The 17,972-nt window shown below is 41.6% G+C and overlaps 1 protein-coding gene across 2 annotated transcripts in view; it reads right to left on the minus strand.

Annotated features, from left to right (window-relative positions):
• The window catches only part of tafa5a (TAFA chemokine like family member 5a), a 167,049-nt gene that overhangs the window by 66,113 nt on the left and 82,964 nt on the right, over window positions 1-17,972 (minus strand). For both annotated transcript variants that reach the window (XM_021563372.3, XM_021563373.3), the window contains exon 2: window positions 16,331-16,480. In XM_021563372.3, coding sequence (XP_021419047.1) covers window positions 16,331-16,480 — 150 coding nt within the window. The remainder of the gene's footprint in view (window positions 1-16,330; window positions 16,481-17,972) is intronic.

Below are 17,972 nucleotides of genomic sequence, written 5' to 3' on the forward strand. Positions count from 1 at the left end.
AGGGAAGGAGAGAGAGAGGATGTGGAGGAAAGAAGCCCCACTCTGGGGGTTCATTACCAGCAGAAGAAGTGTCAGAGAGGGAGAGAGAGGGAGGGAGGGTGAGAGATGTAAGGAGGGAGAAGATGAGAGAGGGCAGAGAGAGAGAGAGAGAGAGAGAGAAAGCAGTGGACAGAGAGAAAAGGAGTGGGAGAGGAGGGAGCTGGGAGGGAAGGGCACAGCCACAGCCGGGTCTGTTAATATTCCCTCCAGAGAGAGAGAGAGAGAGAGAAATGGAGAGAGGGGGAAAGAATCTCTGGAGCATGTGCTGACAATGATGCTCAGAAATGGTTAACACTTAAAGAGTGATAAGGGCTAGGTGTTTACACAATGGTGATAAAGTGTGGGCTGCATGGTTACTTGGAGGGGGTAAAGAGGGAGTTACACTCTTTGAAAAAAGGTGCTAAGTAGAACCATACAGGGTTCTTCGGGTTGTCCCTATAGGGGAACCCTTTTTGATGCTGGGTAGAATCCTTTGCAGAGAGTTCTGCCTAGAACCCTCAGTGTAGGTTTCTTCAAAGAATCCCCTGTATATATTTCTACCTAATACCCTCTATGAAGGGTTCTGCAGAGAACACTTATCTTTGGAGGGTTCTTATTAGGACTCTCTAACCCGCCAGCCTAATTAGCCTTTAAAATGTAATTATTTATGACAATACATTACAAAAACTGACTGCACAAAACATTAGGAACACCTGCTCTTTCGATGACACAGACTGACCAGGTGAATTCAGGTGAAAGCTATAATCCCTTATTGATGTCACCTGTTAAATCCACTTCAATCAGTGTAGATGAAGGGGAGGTGACAGGTTGAGACAATTGAGACATGGATTGTGCATGTGTGCCATGCATGTGTGCCGTGAGGGTGAATGGACAAGACAAAATATTTAAGTGCCTTGGAACGGGTTATGGCAGTAGGTGCCAGGCGCACCGGTTTGAGTGTGTCAAGAACTGCAACGCTGCTGTGTTTTTCACACTTAACAGTTTCCTGTGTCTATCAAGAATGGTCCACCACCCAAAGACATGCAGCCAACTTTGACACAACTGTGAGAAGCATTGGAGTCAACATGGGCCAGCATCTCTGTGGAACGCTTTAGACTTCTTGTAGTCCATGCCCAAATGAATTGAGGCTGTTCTGAGGGTAAAAGGGGGTAGAACTCAATATTAGGAAGGCGTTCCTAATGTGCTGTACACTCAGTGTATATCACAAGGACTTTCTTTGAGGGCCTAAGTATACCCTAACACGGTGGTGTTAGGAATCTCCTGGTTTACAGGCCACATCAGGCCTGCAAGTTTTATTTTTATGTTACCTTTACTTAAGTAGGCAAGTCAGTTAAGAACAAATTCTTATTTTCAATGACGGCCTAGGAATAGTGGGTTAACTGCCTTGTTCAGGGGCAGAATGACAGATTTTTACCTTGTCAGCACGGGGATTTGAACTTGCAATCTTTCGGTTACTAGTCCAAGGGATATGTAATTCCTATTGGAATATCCAACAAATGGAATTCTTAATCACCCGCAACCTGCATTCAGAATAACTGCCAGGTTAGGGAAGATTGACTACTGAGACTACCTCAATCATCTAAACTGGGACAACCATCTCAGTAACGGGTGCAATAAATCCAATTACTAACAGATTGGATTCGTTTAGAAAACTGTATGTTATTTACCTTTGTGTAGCATAAATTGAATCAACCAAACAACGTACATGCAAAAATACAGATATAATTTTTTATTTAACCTTTATTTAACTAGGCAAGTCAGTTAAGAACACATGCTTATTTACAATGACGGCCTACACTGGCCAAACCCAGACGACGCTGGGCCAATTGTGCACCGCCCTATGGGACTCCCAATCACATCCGGATGTGATACAGCCTGGATTCGAACCAGGACCAGTAGTGATACCTCTTGCACTGAGATTCAGTGCCTTAGACCGCTGTGTCAATTTGCAAGCCAGAGGTAGCTACAGTCTCTAGCTTAACGGAGAGTTACCACTGGGAAGGATATGTGTCTTAGGTGTTGAAATCTGAAGTAGAGTTATTGAAGGAGTGTCAATTTGGCAAGTGAATATGCAGCTAGCTTGATGGAGAGTTACTTAAGCAATGATGATCATTAACAGGATGACTTGTCAAACTGAACATCAGGGGAGAATAACTATTCATACAAGCTTTCATTGTGAGAGGTGCATAACAGACAGCATTCTCTAAATCACAGGAATATTTATAGGACGGGATCCATTTAGATTTCCCTAAATGGCAGGTGACTTACACAGTGCTTAGATACCGCCAACATTGAGTAATTATTACAGTGAAAGGAATAAAATACATTAACTTAGAGGCACTGCATACACAATATACAGGTAACTACCAAAATAAAGGAAACACCAACATAAAGTGTCTTAATAGGGCGTTGGGGCACCACGAGCCAGAAGAGCTTCAATCCACCTTGGCATAGATTCTACAAGTGTCTTAATAGTGTGTTGGGGCACCACGAGCCAGAAGAGCTTCAATGCGCCTTTGCATAGATTCTACAAGTGTCTTAATAGGGCGTTGGGGCACCACGAGCCAGAAGAGCTTCATTCCGCCTTGGCATAGATTCTACAAGTGTCTGGAACTCTATTGGAGGGATGCGACACCACTCTTGCACAATAAATTCAATCTTTGTGCGTTTTGTGTATGGTGGTAGAAAACGCTGTCTCAGACATCTCTCCAGAACCTCCCATAAGTGTTCAACAGGGTTATGAGACGGCCACGGCCTATGGTTTACAACATTTTCATGCTCATCAAAAAATTCTGTGATTCTTCATTCTTCTTCATTCTCGTACAGACTCGTCAATAATCTAGTTTCAGGTGTTTCTTTTACACCTGCTTTGTTAGGTCAAATAAAATAAAATCATATTTGTCACATGCTTTGTAAACAACAGGTGTAGACTAACAGTGAAATGCCTACTTATGGGCCCTTCCCAGCAATGCAGAAAGACAATAACACAAGGAATAAATACACGTGGTACCAGTAACGAAACGATGTGAAGGGGTACGAGGTAATTGAGGTAGACTAGGCAACAGGGTACACAATAAACAGTAACAGCAGTGTATGTGATGAGTCAAACGAGTTAGTGCAAAACGGGTCAATGTAGATAGTTAAATAGATAACCTGTGCACTCTAAGGCGTTGAGTGGACCAGGAAAATGCACCCCACACCATAACAGAGCTGCCAGAACTCTGATTTACTCAAGGGGTTTCCCTTATTTTGGCATTTACCTGTATCAGCAATAAAGAAAACAGTTAAGTGCCGGAGGGCCCAAAAACATATGGCGGAGCTACTCCTTAGCTACTTGTAGCATTCAGGACCTGCATCCCAAATGGTACCCTATTCCCTATATAGTGCATTACTTTTGAACAGGGCCATTAGTGCACTTTATAGGGAATAGTAGGTGGGACACTATTAACCCTTATAGATTCCAAGCACACTGTATATAGCCTCGTTATTGTTATTTTATTGTGTTACTTTTTAAAAAATGTATTTAGTAAATCTTTTCTTAACTTTATTGTTGGTTAAGGGCTTGTAAGTAAGCATTTCAAGTTGTATTCGGCGCATGTGATAAATAATATTTGATTTGAATGGAATGGAATGAGAATTGTATGAATATGTAGTGCTGAGCAATTAGTGCTTGTATAGGTCGGTACGGCTTGTAAAAAAACTGTGATTTTCAATTGCGGTTTCAACTATTTAATTGCATAACTAAAAAATGAGACTACCATTATTTGTGCTTTTAATGGAAATTCCAAATACAAAAATAGTGAACATATTTATTCAAGTGAAACTATTCAATGGTCTCTGTCAGGTCTACATAGAAAAATAGGAAATTACAATGAAATAATACAATATTTTAGTTGTGTATATTACATAGCATCTCTGCTCAGGCCGTAGCAGCCAGCCAGCCAGCCATCTAATGTTCTCTGATCTCCCCATAATGTATTTCTTCTTCTTTGGTATTATGGCGGTCCGCAAACAAATAAACTCAGCAAAAATGTTTCAGGACCCTGTCTTTCAAAGTAATTTGTAAAAATCCAAATAACTTCACAGATCTTCATTGTAAAGGGTTGGATTCACATTTATTGTCGAAGGAATGAGCGTTACATCGAGGCCTGTACTCTAGAGCGGAATCAATTTGGAGGTGGAGGGTCCGTCATGGTCTGGGGTGGTGTGTCACAGCATCATCGGACTGAGCTTGTTGTCATTGCAGGTAATTTCAACGCTGTGCGTTACAGGGAAGACATTCTCCTCCCTGGTACCCTCCCTGGTACCCTTCCTGCACGCTCATCCTGACATGACCCTCCAGCATGACAATGCCACCAGCCATACTGCTCGTTCGGTGTATGATTTCCTACAAGACAGGAATGTCTGTGTTCTGCCATGGCCAGCGAAGAGCCCTGATCTCAATCCCATTGAGCACGTCTGGGACCTGTTGAATCGGAGGGTGAGGGCTAGCGCCAATTCCCACAGAAATGCCCGGGAACTTGCAGGTGCTTTGGTGGAAGAGTGAAGTAACATCTCACAGCAAGAACTGTCAAATCTGGTGTAGTCCATGAGGAGGAGATGGACTGCCGTACTAAATGCAGCTGGTGGCCACACCAGATACTGACGGTCACTTTTGATTTTGACCCACCCTTTGTTCAGGGACACATTTTTCAATTTCTGTTAGTCACATGTCCTTGGACCTTGTTCAGTTTATGTATCAGTTGTTGAATATGATTATGTTCATACAAATATTTACACATGTTAAGTTTGCTGAAAATAAACGCAGTTGACAGTGAGAGGACATTTCTTTTTTTGCTGAGTTTATAATAGGTGCATGCCACCACCTACTGTATCGGCTGTGTACCTGTAGTATGAATTCATTACACTTTGTGAAAAAATTGCCCTACCAACTAACCCTTCACCCATTAAAACCTCACCGCTATTCCACTACATTGGCCCTATCTGATTCTAGGCCAGCAGCCTGGGAGGACAGGACACTACCGTTCAAAACATCTTCTAACTCTTCTGCAATGAAATCTCGCACACCCAAGTACTTCTCTGCAGCTGCCACCACAATATCTGTCCTCTGCGATTTAGGTTCCATTCCTACGGTACAACCTTGGCCATGAATGCCGAAAAACCAACCTTACTGAAGCACATGTTATTCCTATCACTCTCTGTTGGCCTCGGCCTACTCGCAGGGATCCTCTTAGCATCTCTCACCCTGGACCCATCTTCCTCTATTACTCTTCACTGCCTCAGCATACGAAACCTTCTGCACTACTCTGATCCTGGCAACCTCAACCTCCCTATCTCTCACTGGACACCTCTGATCTCCAGCACCATGGGTACCCCTACAGTTTACACACACACACACACAAAACTTTTTTCCACCGATACTACACAAATGCTTTGTCTCATGTCCTCCTACACACTTCTCGGAATCTCCCTCCTACACACTGCTGCCACATGACCATAAACTTGACAAAAGCGCTCACGGGATAACTGAAACATACTAACTTGGCATCATCTGCTAAAGACTGCATCAAAACTCAGTAGTACAGATAGGGACTTCTCTGTTTCACCACGCTCTCCACCAGGTCTGCGTCGCACCAAACGGCGGGCTTCACAGACACCGGAAAGCTTCAACTTCAGTTGATTGTCCTCAACACTTTACATCACTCCAGTTACATCACTCCACTTTCAACACCCTGCTCCGGATAGGAAAGCAAGTCACAGTTGTTGTCCCCAGCCGTGGGGTATGGAGCGCACACTCCCTCTGGATAGCAGAGGCGATAAAAAAATCAACACGATTCCACATCGAATCACTTTCACGACCCAACATTCCCCAAACTCTTCTCCATCCAACCTGACACCAGAAGGCAAAGATCCATTCTCTCAAAAAATGTCACTCCCACTGGGACAGAATAATTTTTTGTCATTATCAGGGTGAGGTTCAAACTCAGCGTTCCGCACTGCACCTGCCGCCACAGTGAATTCATCCTCACTCTCGTCAACTTCATTTTTCTTCTATAGCTCTTCCAAAAGTTCTGTGTGAACTCAAAACGTGTTTCGCTTTCCTCCTTTTTTTCCTGTCCGCCATCTTCTCCTTCATCAGATCTTCCAGAAGGCTTGTGCATTCCACATTTATTTATAATATGTTCCACTCTTCCCCTTTTTTTCCTGCCTGACATTTTACCCCCACCTCGTAGAAACCCCCATACTGTACTGTCTTTAGTCACCCTATTCGCCTAAGTATGCTGCAGAGCTGTCTGTAGATGAAGCATACTTTCACAAACGGTCTCTTTCGTCATTGTGTTGTGTACGTTCCTCTCTCATGTGGAGGCATATGTGGTCTGTGTGTATCTCACCTAACGTAGCAGGCGTGAAAGTGTATCCATCTCGGTCCGATCCAGAAAGGGGGGATATGGGTAGAAACAGGAAGTGTGGTTAATGCTGTTTGTTAAAGAGGAGAATAAGGAGGAAGCTATTTTGCCTGGTGAATTCAAACTGCATCAGTGCTGTATCACCTGATGCATAGGTCATTCTTGAATCTGGAGGATATTGCAAACTCTCGTGGAATTTCATGTTAACTCCCCCAAGGTATGAGGGGGATTTGATGATGTATCATGTTCATGTTCTGAATGTATATCTAGTTCCCCTAGGATTACTTTATTTTTAACTTTATGAATCTGAGTGGTTTAGCATAAGCAAATGAAAAGAAAGAGTGGTGTAATGTTAACAGATGGGAAGAGAAGTGGGTGGGAATGAGCGGTATAACATACCACACTTTTTATTTCTATGCTAATATCTGTGTCACATGTCAGTAGACATCCCTGAAGGGAAAAGCATGCAGGTTTCTTTTCTGAATTATATTTCTGCCTGTCACACAGAAAACAACCTACACAATATGTTTTATTGTAAACTCACCAAAAAAAACGACATTGATATAACTACCCTAGAGAAATAACATTGCATTAGGTTCAGGAAACAAATTCAGAGTGAGTCGAAGAGTACTCCTTGGAGTTGTATTTTTCTCTTCTCTCTTTGGTAGGAGAAAAAGCAGTGATGGCTCGACATTCGACAGTTCTCCAGTATTTTCACTGACAACGTTCCGGGGAGTAGAAGTGTTGATAGAGCTAGTGGAAGCGTTGAGATTATCAATGGAGGATACGAGAATTGCTGGTGCGTAGTTTCTGTTCTTCGGGGACTCTCTCTCTCTCTCTCTCTCTCTCGAGATCATTTTGTGTTCAAAATGTTTTTTGCCAAATGCAGTAAATAAGGAATTTAGGGTTTTTAAGGAAAATGCTCATATTGTTGTTTTGTAACACTGTTACCTAAAATAAACCTTGACGTGCTCTCAAGCTGCCAAAACAATCACATTTTCAACCATTTAACTGACAATCAAATTCCCCCTTTCCCTCCATCATGTAACCCCCGTTGGCAGGTATACATCATACATTGCTTCACCTGATCTCTCCTACTCCAACATAACATTCTATGCAGTGTTCATACAGAGATGGCAGATAATGACGATCCCTTACGGTCTGATTTGTATTCCGGTGGCCTTTCCTCTCTTGACCCAGAGAACAAAAGGCCGGTTTAACATGCCCAGAAAGACTGTTAGGCACACCAGCCTCCCCACCCCCCATCTGGATGTCTACTACAGGAACCCATTGTGAGGTGCCTATCATTGTGAGGTGCCTATCATTAATGTGATGACTGTTATTCATCAAATCAATTCACCATGTTTAATTGTTACCCGATTAAACTAATCATGTGACAACGAACTCATTGGAAATTTGGGGCATCACGTGAAAATGTACCACCAGTTACCATCTCCCGAATTAAACTCTTGAAAGGTATATAGATATATCTTGTTAACAGTCACTTATTAATTAGTATTACCTCATATCAGTCTCATTCTGAACATTGCGTATTCCTTGCTATCTGCAAGAACCCTAACCTTATTGATAAATCAGCAATGCACAAATTGGCTTCATGATTTATTTAATATTTAATTAAATGACACAGAATATATAAACACACACACACAGAGTCTAGATTACTGATTAGAAATGTAATACAATGAAACAGGTTCCTAGTGGACTAACAATAGCATGACTGCTTGGTCATGAAAAAGGGAGGGGTCAGGAAGAGAGAGGGATAAAGGGAGTCAAACTTATCGTACCATTGGAACCTACTCTCAAAGGAATAGTGATACTTTGCACAAAAGCCACTGCTCATTTGGATACGAAATGCAATATAGAGTTGAAGTCAGTAGTTTACATACACTTTAGCCAAATACATTTAAACTCAGTTTTTCACAATTCCTGACATTTCATCCTAGTAAAAATTCCCTGTCTTAGGTCAGTTAGAATCACCACTTTATTTGAATAATGTGAAATGTTAGAATAATAGCAGAGAGAATGATTTAGTTCAGCTTTTATCACATTCCCAGTGAGTCAGAAGTTTACATACACTCAATTAGTGTTTGGTAGCATTGACTTTAAATTGTTAAACTTGAGTCAAACGTTTTGGGTAGCCTTCAACAAGCTTCCCACAATACGTTTTTGGCCCATTCCTCCTGACAGAGCTGGTGTAACTGAGTCAGGTTTGTAGGCCTCCTTGCTCGCACACACTTTTTCAGTTCTGCCCACAAATGTTCTATAAGATTGAGGTTAGGGCTTTGTGATGGCCACTCCAATACCTTGACTTTGTTGTCCTTAAGCCATTTTGCCACAACTTTGGAAGTATGCTTGGGGTCATTGTCCATTTGGAATACCCATTTGCGACTAAGCTTTAGCTTACTTACTGATGTCTTGAGATGTTGCTTCAATATATCCACATAATATTTCTTCCTCATGAAGCCATCTATTTTGTGAAGTGCACAAGTTGCTCCTGCAGCAAAGCACCCCTACAATATGATGCTGCCACCCCGTGCTTCACGGTTGGGATGGTGTTCTTCGGCTTGCAAGCATCCCCATTTTTCCTCCAAACACAACAATGGTCATTATGGCCAAACAGTTTCATCAGACCAGAGGACATTTCTTCAAACAGTGTGATATTTGTCCCTATGTGCAGTTACAAAACCGTAGTCTGGCTTTTTTATGGAGGTTTTGGAGCAGTGACCTCTTCCTTGCTGAGCTGCCTTTCAGGTTATGTCGATATAGGACTTGTTTTACTGTGGATATAGATACTTTCATACCTGTTTCCTCCAGCATCTTCACAAGGTCCTTTGCTGTTGTTCTGGGATTGATTTGCACTTTTCACACTAAAGTATGTTCATCTCTAGGAGACAGAACGCGTCTCCTTCCTGAGCGTTATGACGGCTGCATGGTCCCATGGTGTTTATACTTGCGTACCATTGTGTGTACAGATGAACGTGGTACCTTCAGGCATTTGGAAATTGCTCCCAAGGATGAACCAGACTTGTGGAGGTCTGCAATTTTCATTCTGAAGTCTTGGCTGGTTTCTTTTGATTTTCCAATGATGTCAAGCAAAGAGGCACTGACTTTGAAGGTAGGCCTTTAAATACGTCCAGAAGCTTTTAAAGTCATGACATCATTTCCGTGAATTTTCTAAGCTGTTTAAAGGCACAGTCAACTTAGTGTATGTAAACTTCTGACCCACTGGAAAAGTGATACAATGAATTATAAGTGAAATAATCTGCCTGTAAACAATTGTTGGAAAAATGACTTGTGTCATGCACAAAGTAGATGTCCTAACCGACATGCCAAAACTATAGTTTGTTAACAAGAAATGTGTGGGGTGGCTGAAAATGAGTTTTAATAACTCCAACCTAAGTGTATTGAAACTTCTGACTTCAACTGTATATATTTATGCGTAGCTCTCCTTGATGGTCGTCTCTCTGTCGAACCCAATCAATCCGTCTATGGGGAGTGGCTCAATTTAAAGCTTTGGTTGTCCACCAGAGGTCACGTGGTCACATGTCCTTCTTAGTTGTAGAGCTTCTCTGGTCTTGGAGTGTTTGTTAGAAAATATCCTTCAGATGTTGGAACTATATTTTGGTTGTCTGAGATGGGATTATTCCTACCCACCTCGGGTCTTTAGTCAAAGTTCTAGGATCACTTACATGCACAGCTGCAGACTGTGAATGTTTCTGGTCTCTTAGGTGAGGTTATCTTCTCTTGTAGTGTTGAGGTTGAGAGCTTCCGAGTTTCTAACCATTTCAACATCTTTTGGTCTTTTGGTCTCTTAGTGGTTGATTATCCAGGTTCAGGCTCCCGACCACTTTACACGCCAGCAGCAACCAGGCATGTTTTGGTCTCATGTAAATTTTGTTACCAAGGCTTTAAAAAGGGGCATTCCATCACGAAGACACAATGTCTGTGCTCACTTGGGCGTGATTACTGACTGGGTACAACTTCATATGAAAAACAATTCTCATTTATAAGGCTAAAATCACATTGCCATCGTCACAAAAATATTCTCCTATTTAATCATATATTTTATACAAGTAGAATGCGTACACTTTTAGAGTTAGTTACTTTGTTATACCATCCTTAATGACATCACAAAATAATAAACAATATGACATGATTATTATTTAGATCCCCACAAACCATTCCTAAGATTTGAATGTCATGAATAATGTCCAATGTTTTCCTTTTATTGATATAAAGGTTTTGGCAGCAAAGAGCCTCTGGGACAAAAAGGTTTCAGTCTTCACATACTAGGGAGCCAGATGGAGAGTTTCTGCAAACTATTTATGACTGGCTGTTAAGTTAAAAATCAAAACGCCCCAACTTCCCCCCTCTACTTTCCGGTAGGAGAGAGGGGTTGTCTGGCTATCTGTCAGCCATTGTCAAGCTGATATGGCACCTTTGATCCTCACCAAGGAGAGAGCGTCATGACACCATTATGATTCACTAGATCACTAAACCTCCTTTCCCAACACACACCAACACCCTTTCCTCCTTGTTACAGCTACTGCAGTTCATACTAAACGGAATGTACTGAGCTGACATTGGTCACAGAATCTCCCTCAGTTTATGTGACCAAAACTCTTAAATATCTACTCCGATCTCTTTCGGAAATAATGGGGTGTCAGCTATGATATGAGACCTTGAGTTTGAAAAATCTATTTTGGTTATTGAACTACAGTAAGTGCAGTAGATTAACACCAGCTAACATAATGACTGTGACATAATTGTTTCCCTAATCTGTGCTATACAGAAATGCAGGATTATGAATGTCATTCTCTTCATGCTGATGTACCTGAATAGGTACACAAAGGTACAAACATGTAATATCCTCCTTTGCATGTTTGGATATTATTCTACACGCTGGCTATTATTCTAATGAGCTACACCCACAAGCAAGGCCACATTTGGTTGGTACAGACCGGACCAAATCTGTACCAATAGACTTCTATTTTTCACAAGTTAGGACATCATGGCACAGCACAGTAGAGCACAGTACAGCACAACAGAGTACAGTTCAGTACAGCACACTACAGTAAATTATACTGTACTTTACTCGAGTGTGCACTACTGTACTAAACACTACTGTACAGTACAGTACTGTATTATACTGACCTATTCTCTACTTGTCTTTACTGTACAGTACTGTACTGTGCTGTCCAAACTTGTGAAATGAACAGGAAATGTTCATTCTTATGTGGATTATAGTTAATGGGCATTTTGTTGTAGGGGTTAACGTATTTTTTTGTTAGGGCAAATCAAGTCTGCCACTCCGAAGTGAAATGTACAAACTTTAGAAGCCTTTTTAAATCTTGAATAGACGACACATTTTCATTCCTGACTAAAATCCTACATCTGTATATATTTCTCTCTTCCAGTCTCTTCCTGTCTCATGGAATAATAGTGCTGTGCAAAACTAAGGGTATACGACACAGAGAGCCAGTGTATACAAATGTACAGTACATCTAACCTGTGACTTAACCCTTATGGGTCATTCCACCTCAAAAAGCACAAGAAAGAGAATTCAACACCCACTATTTCAGGGCATGCTGAAATTGTTTCTGTAGTTAGAAAGAGCTAAGATTAGCATTCCTGAAACATTATTTTGTTGAAATATAATTTCTGGGAAATTAAGCTACAATAAATGATTGCACCAAAATTGGATATTTTAATTAATTGGTTTCATATAGTTGTCAATAAATATAGTACCTAACATCCGATTTGGACCCTACTTCTTACTAACAATGAGTAAGACATGAGGAATCCAATAAAATGATTAAAAGCCACCCACGGCCACCCCACACACAACGCCAAGCCCATCCCAACAACCAGTATACAGTATCACCAGTAAACAGTATCACTTCTTTATGTCTAACAAGTAGTATGCTGGGGCTTGGAGTATTGCTCCCCCCCTCCCTTTATCTCACCAATTTCAATCTTGTCTCATTACTGCAACTCCCCACTGGGCTCGGGAGGTGAAGGTCGAGTCATGCATCCTCCAAAACATGACCCACCAAACCGAGTTTCTTAACACACGCCCGCTTAACCCGGAAGCCAGCCACACCAACGTGTCGGAGGAAACACCGTTCACCTGACGACCGAGGTCAGCCTACGGGCCCCCGGCCCACCACAAGGAGTCGATAGAGCACGATGAGCCAAGAAAAGCCCTCCCGGCCAAACCCTGCACTAACCCCGACGACGCTGGGCCAATTGTGATACAGCCCGGGATTGAACCCGGGTCTGTAGTGATGCCTCTAGCACAGCGATGCAGGGCTATTGCTTTTTTTAATCTTGTGTAATGTATTCCCTTTGAATCTCGAATCAGTTTTTTCCCTTGTTCAGAGAAATTAACCATCGAAGTCACTTGCATTATTTACCATAAATGAGTGAGGTTTTTCACACTAGATACTGCTGTTCCTACCACTGCCACATCCTTTTATCCATTTTGCTGCTCTCCTGTGTTGATTAAATCGATCCCAACATTTTCTTTGCAACTTTGGGTAGAAAACCAATGACTTTTGCTAATTATGAAAATAAATTCTGTGGTCATCCTCACAGTTCAAGACAGTCCTCCGTGAAAGCCATTCAGTTTGTCCTTCTCTTTGGCCTAATCTGTGTTCAGGAAACGGCACCTCTGTGTGTGTTTTTTCCCTTTAAAAAAGGTCTGGATTAGTTAGACCATTCCAAGCACATTATTAGGCTACAGAAGTGATAATGGCTTCAATGGTATGGTCTCTAATGGTCTTCAATGGTATGGTCTCTAATGGTCTTCAATGGTATGGTCTCTAATGGTCTTCAATGGTATGGTCTCTAATGGTCTTCAATGGTATGGTCTCTAATGGTCTTCAATGGTATGGTCTCTAATGGTCTTCAATGGTATGGTCTCTAATGGTCTTCAATGGTATGGTCTCTAATGGTCTTCAATGGTATGGTCTCTAATGATCTTCATTGGTAAAAGTAAAAAACACACTGTATATTGTTTTGCAATGGTACTGGATAGGGTTGGGCTTAATGGTAAATGTCACTAATCACACTACCTTTAGAAAATGTTTCTAATAATTGTATTGAAATAAATACAACTGCCATGCAAAGGTTTATAACTTTAAAATTAAGGTTGTCTTGTGCTGAACAATTAGTAGTTAGGGCTTTTTGAGGTCGGTTCAGTTTCGGTTGTATTGTTTTTTTTAAATATGGTTTTGGATTTTGGTTTGGATGATTTATTTTTCACATTAAAATGCACTATGCATCATGTGGGTTGAATGCTGTAACACAGACTAACACAGTTAATCAAAGACCCATGATAGTAGTGACGGCCAATTTCTGCTCATCCCTTATCAACCATCATTTATTCACATTACTTTACTTGAATAAAAATGTACAATTTTTGTGTATATTACATGTTTTATTTGATGACTTTATCATTTCATCCCAATTCATCATCTCATCTCTATAGAGCTGCTGTCTATACTGTCTGACAAAAATCACAATTTTAGTAGTTCTTCAAAGTCAATAAGGCATACTTTTAAGTCTGCTGAATATCAATCACTTAGATCATGTATTTCCAGGTAGAGATACCTCGCAAAGCAGCTGTTCTCTATGCCTCTCAATCGCAACACCCTACTACATCGCACAGTTTGGACTTGATCTGACTTACAGTATCTCTACAGAAACTGAGAAATGTCTGCAGTGAGCTCACAAAAACAATGGAATTCTAATAATTGAACCGACATTGATTAGTTGTTAAAACATTTTCAAGGCACTAGGGTTGTCATAACATTTTAGTCACTAGCCCATTTACAGTATCCATTAATGTTTTGGGCTTGTAAGAAAAGTATTTGTATGAGAATTGCACCATAGGGAGGGCCCTCTCAGAAAGCTGCCATGTGTTACCTATTCAAGGAGAGTTGGGTAGAAGCAGTAGGTTGCTAAGAGAAGGACAAACTGAATTGCTTTCATGGAGGACTGGCTTGACATTCAATTTATTTTCATCATCAACAAAAATCTATTGGTTTTATACCCAAAGTTGCAAAGAAAATGTTGTGATCCATTTAATAAACACAAGAGAACCGCCAATTTCATAAAAGGCTGTGGCAGTAGCAGGAACAGCTGCATTTAGTTGACAAAACCTGGTACTTTCACACTTCAAATGGGTATAGTTTCCAGAGGCCAATTGGAGACCGTCTCCAACTCAGTTTGTCACGTTGAGTGTGTAAGTGTCAAAAGCGAACACAGACATGGCTTTAAAGTGCAAAAAAATATTTTGCTGTGCAACCTCAGCCAGGTGATTCGGCTGAGGCATGGAAGCCCGGCGAGCCGGCTGAGGCAGGGAAGCCAGGCAATCTGGTTGAGGGATGAGAGCCGGTAGCACTTCCCGGGCCCGACGTCAATACTCTGACACAAAATATTAAATAAAAAAGCACTCCCTGATGCTTCCCTTAGGTGAGGTGTTATTCTGTAACGAGTGTGCTGAGAATCGGGAAGCGGGAACCTGCTAACACCTGAGGAAAGGACCAAGGGGAGTGACAGACATAGGGAAGATAATCAAGGAGGTGATGGAGTCCAGGTGAGGCGTCATGAGGCGCAGGTGCGCGAGACAATGGTGACAGGTGCGCGAGACGATGGTGACAGGTGCGCAAGACGATGGTGACAGGTGAGCGAGACAATGGTGACAGGTGCGCGAGACAATGGTGACAGGTGTGCGGGATAATCAGCAGCCTGATGACCTAAAGGCCAGAGAGGGAGTATATGTGACAGTATCCTGCGTGGACCATTAATTCAACGAAACCGCTTGTTTCTGTCACAAACACTTCAAAAGACCTGACCCATATTACCAGATCAATGTTCTTTTTTTTTCCTGTCACAGATTGGGGGACTGCATTTTGCATTCATAAACCATGTCGCAGGCCATTCTAAAACTTCTCGTGGTTTCTATCAGGATTCAATTCCCCAATCTGGATTGTCTTGGTTGTGATGGGTCTCGTGGATTATCCTTCTCGAGAGGTGACCATCAGGAGTAGAGATTGAGGGTTGACAAATAAGGACAGCGATTGTGTTGGTCGGCCCAGACCTTGAGAACTGAAATGACTGATATCGAAGTTGTTTATTTCTCTTTTAGTCTCTGTCTTATTCTCTGCCAGTGGACTGGCTACTCCTTGTGTGTGATCCAGGAAGTAATAGAATAAATAACACTGACTTTAGGGAACAGAGGGGAGCCAGACACACAGGCCAAGACACAAATATCAAACCCCTGAGTCAAAGCAAGGAGCTCGGTGTGAGGTGTATGTGGTGGGGGATGGCATGTCATGATGTCAGGTCCTTCTACTCATTATTAGACACACATACACATGAACACATCAAGGGTATCAGAGAAATAGCAATAGAATTGGCTTGGGGGGGGGAATAGGAAAAAAATGTGTTACATTCATGGCATACTGTCCCTGCGGACAAAAGGAACGTCAAAGGTAACTTGGAAACCACAAGAACATAAGAGAGATTTCACTGACGGATCCATGCCAAAGCATCAGATTAATGTGAAGCTTAAGTTATAAGAAATGATTCACTGACGTGACATCACTGAGCTCTTCCAGCAGTCTTTCTGACAAAAACAGCGCAATCACAACCCTTACTATATGCTTGGAAAATGTACTGGTTAGTTTGAATGTTTCAATCTGCAATGCATCTTCAGTATTGGCGATAGTATAGGCCTATTTCAGTGGCTAATATGTCCAACTCTGGTCTACACACCACCTGTTTACCCACATAGTTGGACACACACTGTAAAAGATCAATCCAGACGTGTTCTCAACTATGTAAAAAGCTCTTACCGTCCACACAGGCTGGCATGGCTCTTGTCGTCCCAGCGATCTGTCCCTTCTTACAGGCACACCGTGCAGTCTGTCTGGCGATGGTCCGTCTGGGCTGACTGCTGTCCCTGTCCAGCATCACAATCTCACATGTCCCCGCCGCCAGTTGACCTGCAAGTGACATACACATACACAGGACATTATGTCAAAGTGGCAGAACATACTACTATTAGGGGAAAAAGTAGAACCATACAGGGTTCTTCAGTTTGCCCCCATAGGGGAACCCTTTTTTTGTGCTAAGTAGAAACCTTTGCAGAGAGGGTTCATCATAGAACCCCCTGTAAATGGTTCTAAGAAGTGTTCTGCCTAGAACCATCTATAAAGGGTTCTACCAAGAACAATTTTATCCTCTAAAAGGTTCTTCCTGGAACCGTCTATGAATAGTTCTACCAACATTATTAACAAAATGTAACTCTTTATGACAATACATTACATACAGTAAGGCCTTTTTTCAGGGCCCAGTTAGAACTCGGCTAGGCAAAGTAAATGTCTGTGCCTCACCTACTTTCTTAAAAAGACCCTTGCTTGAAACATGAGACAAAAGCAGCGAAATTACTGTTTGTCCCTCTTGAGATGCCGTGGCAACAACCTAGCCAGTATACACTTCCTCAAAATAGTCAGAATGAATCTAAGCTAAATCATGAAATCTGTCATTCATTTAGATGTTTTTGCCAAGGGAGGTCTTAGCCACGCAATTTTACTCCAAAGATGTTTGGTGCAGTATTTCTCAAGTGAAAAAATGAACTAGTCATCTCTTGATGAATGAAAACAAACACTTCATTGAAGAATCCTATTCAAAGTTCCCACTCCTACTAAGAATAGTAATGTTGTCCAATCAACGATGAAGGGGCTACCAAACCTCGACTTGCTTCAAGAAAAAAAATGTACAGTACCAGTCAAAAGTTTGGACAAACCTACTTAATCAACAGTTCTCTTTATTTTTACTATTTTCTACATTGTAGACATCAACACTATGAAATAACACATATGGAATCATATCGTAACCAAAAAAGTGTTAAACAAATCCAAATATATTTTATATTATTCAAATTAGCCACCCTTCGCCTTGATCAGCTCTTCTCCGTCCTCTCTCGCCTCCTTTAGAAAAGTTAAAAGATAATCGAGGAGAGGAAGTGGGGAGAACGTGGATGAAAATTTGCTTATCGGAAATTAAACACTCTTTCTCCACTCGTGCGTCATCAGGCAGATTATGCTTACAGGGATGGATCCCAAAATAACTGTGTAAAGTGATAAAAACAAATTAAGATCGATTTGAAGACCTTTTATAGATAAAAACAACATGCTACGTATCGTTTTAAACGTGTGCATGCTTTTCTCCTCCGTGAAAAAAACAAAAGCTGATTCAAAGTAGTGATGTTACGTTTGATACCAGAGATCCGAGACGTGTCGAAATCGATAAGCAGTTTACTTCAAAGCAGTGTGCCGATGCCTGTATCACTTTATCAGAAACATGTGAACAATAACGTCCGAAGCTTCGTTTCATCGAACAACCACCTGATTGGTTTGGTAGAAGACACAAAAGGTACTCTATGCATGCTCTCCGGCGTGTCGGAGGTCATCTATAATCATTTGGCAGCTCTCA

This window comes from Oncorhynchus mykiss, chromosome 15, assembly GCF_057628025.1.
Source record: "Oncorhynchus mykiss isolate SJ-2025 chromosome 15, ASM5762802v1, whole genome shotgun sequence".
NCBI classification, from domain to species: domain Eukaryota; kingdom Metazoa; phylum Chordata; class Actinopteri; order Salmoniformes; family Salmonidae; genus Oncorhynchus; species Oncorhynchus mykiss.